Source organism: Pyxicephalus adspersus, chromosome 1 (assembly GCF_032062135.1).
Source record: "Pyxicephalus adspersus chromosome 1, UCB_Pads_2.0, whole genome shotgun sequence".
NCBI classification, from domain to species: Eukaryota; Metazoa; Chordata; class Amphibia; order Anura; family Pyxicephalidae; genus Pyxicephalus; species Pyxicephalus adspersus.
In genome coordinates this window covers 35,160,891-35,167,377 of record NC_092858.1, presented here as the reverse complement: position 1 = coordinate 35,167,377, position 6,487 = coordinate 35,160,891, and the positions used below count along the sequence as shown (strand labels likewise).

Genomic DNA, 6,487 nt, shown 5'->3' with positions numbered 1-6,487 from the left:
GGTTGTGGCTCTTTTGAGGAGATTTTATTTAATTGTTATTGGAAATTATGGGAAATTTCTGATGCAGATCCTGGGAAGAATTAAAATCTGATGGTGCTTCTAACCTTCCCCACTCTACAAACAGTTTTGTTTTACCTGTATTGCTAATATTATTATTCAGTTCCTGTCTCAATGTTTCCACTGACACACAGAGTGAATTTTTATCTGTCCAAATTTCTATCCTTTCGCTGTTTTATCTAAAATTAAAAATAAAGCTTGAACTGAAGATCTACCAAAAATATGCAAATCTTAGATAGTTAAAGCATAAATAAATATAAAACCTATAAAAATGCAACCACACAGGTCCTTTATTGTAGAAGAGACAGGTGGTATCCCTTTTTGCAATCTTACCTGCCTGATTGCAATTTTTAAATCCACTCACCTGTCCTTGTTCTGTTCTGATTTTCAGATTTTCAACCGTCTTGATTGGCCAGGCTGGGATGATGTGACTCCTGACAAGCATGTGGGAGTTCATTTGGTCCCAGCAGCTTTTAGGGTATGTAGGGATATGCCATAATAGAAAACAGGTAAATATGCTTTTTTACTGAAGCAACATTGCCTGCAATAAAAACCTACTTGATTGCAAATTTTGCAAACATAACTATAGTTCAGATTTAATGTTAACTAAACCAAACCAGCGGTTCCTTGATTATCACTGACTTTATTAATAGGTTATCTAACATTCTTAACATAACTCAGAAACATTACACAGTGCTCATTTGCAAACACAGCACTGTCAAACATAGCATATTTCTGAATGTACAGCACCTTGTGGAATGAAAGCATACATTCCTGAAATTAGTTTTCAAACTAGGCTGCTATAAAATAAAACAGATTGCTACCTATGTGTAATGAAGAACTATTACACAGTACAGGTCAAAAGAGCAAAGATGAGCAGCAGACTCAGCATGTAGTCAGTGCAGAAAAAGTACAAGTTAAAACGAGAACTAGCATACTTCAGGAAGTTATGGGAAATTATTGAGCAAGGTGGGGCTTTTGAGGAAAGGCAGAGTATATATAAAGCCCGACACTCTATAAGATCACAAACTCCGATCATCAGAGGCTGATTCTGCAACAGGTGAGTAGTCTGCAAATCCACACTACACCTATGATTATTGTATAAACACAGTTTAGACATTTGTAATCATCCTACTGGATCTTCTAGTTTAATCTAAAAGGTTTTATGGCATCTCCTATTGTGCCATAGTTTCTTGTCACTTCTAAAAACTTCTCATTGCTTTTATAGTTGTTATTCAAGTTATTATTGTGTAAGAGCATGATGTATTTATTAAATCATATGACATATTTTCACAATATTTTGCATTGTATTATCAAGTCCGTAGAGCTTTCTAAATGGTATTAGGAATGGTAAAAACCAACTTTATAGCTACCAAGTATCATTTTGAATATTTATCTGCCTTGACTTTGTCTTTAGGGTTATAAAGTTTAAGTTGTTTTAAAAGTTCTACCTTTGTTTTATTTTTGTTCTGAAGAAAATATGTTTTAGGGTATTTAACGTGTTATAGTTGTTAGAGTGTGATGTAGGTATTAAATAATATTATATTAATATAAAATATTGTGCAATGTTTTATTAGGTCAGCAGAGCTTCCTTAAATTTAAAGCATTTTGACTGGGTATTTGCCAAGGCACATATTTATTATTTACCAGCTTGATCTTAAAGGTTATGAAGTATATATGTTTTATTTTTTTAATGCCTTCCTTTGTTTCAACACCTGTGGAAACAAAGCCTCATACAGCCTATATAGTAATTGCACAACACACAGGTCAACAATCATATATACAGTGACTGCAGTTTGTGGAATTTAATATCACAGTTCCAAACTGTAATATTTAAAAACTGATGAAAGATATCAGGGGTACCAGATATAGTGACTCTATTTTACTTGATCAGATCAGTAACACTGTCCAGATTACACCATTATTATGGCTTCCTAACGTTAAGAGTAATCACTTACTGAGCCCAGTATGTTTAAAGTTAAAGGTTAAAGCCCTGAAAATTTAAACCAACACCTTAAAAACATACACACGTTTACACATTTCTATTTGTAATTAAATCTAATTATTAAAACTCAAAAATGAACTTGTTGGTTCCATAGGGGTACCATTCACACTATTCTGTATGCATTTTCACACATGCTTTGACATGTACTATGGACTAAAACACACATCCTACATTTTTCAATTGCATTACATGTGTTTGTTTTGACCAAATATGCCATTAAAAAAATATTCATAATGCTCAAGAACCCACACACACTCACAGGTGTGAATGTCACCCTATACCTAGTTCTTAATATAAGAACTAATATGCTTATCCAAACCATAAGGATATCACAATTAAAACTCTGCATGAAGAAACAATGATGCAGAGAAATGTCATTTTCTTCACTCCATCCTTCTTGTCAATGCTCTCCCATCTCTTTTCCTGCATTGTAATGTCACCTTACCTATCTGTTGAGCATGAAAATCTTCCCTTTATTGCAGTACTCATAAAAAGTGTACTTCATGCTGCCAAATTCTGATTGCTACTGCAGGCAAAGGGGAAGTCATAGGCTTTAACAAAAGAGAGGATAAGGGGAGGAAAAGGTAAAGCACATGGGTATAATGATTTGGACAGGGAAAGGAAATGAAAAGGTGCAGTACACGTGTATATTTGTAATAAACGTTATTAAGAAGAACCCTACATATTGGCACCTGGTGCTTCCACTCAGTTACTTTTGGGTAGGTATGTTAATGCTACGGAACCCCAATAAAAATGGTGGGGCCAGTTGTGGTTTTAGTTACACCTTAAAAATTTATGGTACAACAGCTCATAAGGCATGAACCTTCATTTTATAATCTTAGGGAAATTACTGGCTTTAATGACATATATTCTAAGCTCTATGTCCTCAAAGATGCCCGGCAATACATTTGCAGATATATTAAGAGCTCTCTTATTGCCTACTGCCAAATCTGAATTGGAAAATGGAAATTAGAGCATGACTTGCATCAGCATTTTTAAACTGACACATTGATACCTCTATGATTTGGTACTTTCTTTGGCACACTGGACTTTAATAAACAAAATGCAGAATGGTCAAGCAGTAACACTTTATAGGCAGTTGGTATGTAAGTTACAAGGGCAGAATATTGAGACTTGTTAACCTGGGAACTTTCTGTTATTGCTTAGTGAATTTATCCCCTCTTAGGAGGTGTGTCTCCTATGCAATGGCAGGACAATTAGAGTTTATGAGATGTTACTGAATGGTTATACTGTTTATAAAATCTAAAAGGTGTTCCCTGAGTTTCAGATAATTTTAGACCGTCTCATATGATACATAATTGTTATAGAAATTTAAATGACTAATGCTTACTACTTTACTACCTGAGGTTACGTCATTAGAACAGGGAAAGTACAGGACTGGCTGGCTTAGTAATACAACTTATTCAGAAAATCGACCAGTTTACAGCTGTTAACTGCATCAAGGAGAGAAATAAATATGTTTATGTCATTCATTTATCCAGAAATTCACAGCAGGTTTATGTTACCACCAGATTGTCAGTTTGTTAGGAACATGAAAAGAAGCATACATTTTAGTTTTTCTTTCTCATTATACATTTATCTTTATGTATGAAAGTCTAAAATGAGTAAACACTGGATGAAAAAATGTGCCTGGGTTAAAAAAAACAGTTTTTGTACGAAGATCCCAAAATTTGCTTTGACACTATAAATGTCTATGAAGGGGCTAATCTTGCATTACTACTGCTTTTTTAGGGCTAAAAATCAAACCATTGTCAATCAAAAGGCTGAAAAAGCAGGTACTGCGTTGGCAAGGGTAAGGGGGTAATTATAGGTAAAGTTTTTTCTGCCACCAAAACCTATGAACCCATAGTTAAAATGTAACTTGGTGAATAGAAATATATTAGTACTTTCTCTGAATCCAGATCCAATTTTAGGAGTGGGTGTGTTTGATAAGTACCACCTAAAAGCTAGGTTGTTTTGTAAATGAGTTTTGTATAGAAAAACAACACCATGTTCATAAGACAGAGAAAGTTGCCCTGTGCTTACATAACACAAGCTTGCAAAGTGTAGATTCTTGTTATGAATAAAGTATATATGGTATAGGCTTGTAGCGGAATCTGTAAGTATTATTGAAAAAAAGATTATTAAAGCTGTAATCCTTGGTAAGACTACAGAAAACTTGGATAGCAGGGTGTAAACATTGTATACAATTTAAACCAATAGTAGTGTATAATATGTAAGTATGTTTTTGCCAAAAAACATACCAAAGAGAAGTGTTTTGGGTATTAAAGTTTGCTTCCTATTCAAACTGACCCTTTTTCTTTTCATTATTAAGGAAAACCTGTGGTTGCAAGAAAACTGACACCATGAATGACTCTGATTCCAACTTTTCCTGCTATCATCCATCCATTGTGGACTACCGTTACTTTGCTGTAACATGGGGCATTATTGTGTCCTTGGTGGGGACAATTGGCAATGTGCTGACAGTAATTGCCTATGCACTAGACAAAAAGCTACAAACCCGCTTTAACCTACTTATCATCAATCTGACTTTGGCTGACATCTTGTATTGCACCTTTCTGCAGCCTTTTTCAGTGGACTCATACCTTCACCTTTACTGGAGAAGTGGAGGCACCTTCTGCAGGATTTTTGGAATGTTGTTATTTGTATCCAATTCAGTGTCTATTCTGAACCTGTGTCTTATTGCTGTTAGTCGTTACATTCTTATTTCCAACAACAAACTTTTTGATCGAATATTCTGTAGACTTGGCGCAACTCTTATACTCCTGAGCACATGGGTGATTGGGTTTGCAAGTTTTGCCCCACTTTGGCCAGTATATGTATTAGTCCCCAAGGTCTGTACCTGCAGCTTTCATCGTATAAAGGGCAGACCTTATACCACAATATTGATGGGATTTTACTTTGTGGTGGGTCTAAGCTGTGTCGGTGTCTTCTACTTTCTAATCCATCGTAAAGTGAAATCTGCTGCCAAAGCTCTCGACCAGTACAAACTCGGCAATACCAAAAAGGTAAAATCAAGTGCTTCCGGAGTGACCTCAGGTGTGACCAGCAAAGTTCATGAACTAGAAGACAGTGGCGTGGACACTGCAGCATCAGATGAGATTATCTCAGAACAACTTCCATCCTCAAAGGCTACCGTCTCCTCAAGTTCAACTGATTATGTCAAATCAGTACCAGCACCACAGCCTAAAGACACAGGGTCAGATTTTAAAAAGGTCACACGTATGTGTTTTGTTGTCTTTCTCTTTTTTGTTATCAGCTATATTCCGTTTTTGCTGCTTAATATTTTTGATGCTAAAAATAACGCCCCGCAAGTCCTTCACATGATTGCTGCAAACCTGACCTGGTTAAATAGCTGTATCAACCCCATACTCTATGCAGCCATGAATCGGCAATTTCGTGATGCTTACCGAAGAGTTTTGTTTCTTGTCATTAACAAGTTCAGAAGAACGTAAAGCATATGAGAGCTTCTCAAAAACTGGACTGTTTCCTATTAAAGGAACACATTAGTAAAGCACAAATCAGAGGACCGATTTCCTACCACGGGGCAAAGCTTGTTACCAAACAAATATTTTTTAAATCTTGTTTCTCAATATTTGGAGGGATTTTTGTCCACCTTAAGAAGATCTTGTTAAAAACAGCTGTACAGGTTTTTGAATATTACTCTGTATATGTTTATTCTAGTGAATGCATTATAGCTTCTGTTGTGTTTTTACTGCATAACATAGTTTATATGGTTTTGCCAGTGTGGGACATTGATATAATACAGATTTTAGGCAAAATCATATGATCCAACTAGTAGGCTTACAAGTTCACATAGCAATTTACACTGTCTGATTTATTGCTGAAATATATTTTGGACATAGATAAGCACTATATTTATTTTCTTCTGCTTTATGCACTTATGTATATAAAATAACTTATGTTTTGTATGTATATAATGTAATAAATGTTTTTTAATAATATCCCCTTGTGTTTTATTTAGATTATTGTAATCATACTGCAAAGACATAGAGCAATGTAATTATAAAGGAAATACTTTTTTCATTTGAACATTAGAATATATTGTGCTAATGAAGTATACTGTAATCAGACAGCCTAAATCACAGATGATATATATAATTTGTGAACTGTCTCTCTTAAAGGAACAATAGGCAATTTTGATCATCCAGTTTTCTAAACCAGACTCCTCTATCAGGAAGCATAGCCAAGTTGTTTTGTATACTGAAGTTAAAACAACAGCTCAGCCACAAAGTGACCTAGATTGTGAATAGGCCAATGTGTTTGGCTCTCCTATCAACCAGCTACATGTACATTGGAAAACAAAGTTTACAATGATACCCCTTTGCAGAAGACAAATATTGTGATAGGCTGAGGAACTTTTTAAAATAGGTTTAAAGATTT

The 6,487-nt window shown here is 35.0% G+C and overlaps 1 protein-coding gene across 1 annotated transcript; it reads left to right on the top strand.

Moving 5' to 3' along the window:
* Positions 1–888: 888 nt before the first annotated feature.
* Positions 889–6,048, top strand: GPR84 (G protein-coupled receptor 84). Its single transcript, XM_072406322.1, has 2 exons — positions 889–1,117; positions 4,398–6,048. The coding sequence occupies exon 2, from the start codon at positions 4,429–4,431 to the stop codon at positions 5,536–5,538; it is 1,110 nt and encodes a 369-aa protein (XP_072262423.1). The 5' UTR covers positions 889–1,117; positions 4,398–4,428; the 3' UTR covers positions 5,539–6,048.
* Positions 6,049–6,487: the final 439 nt, after the last annotated feature.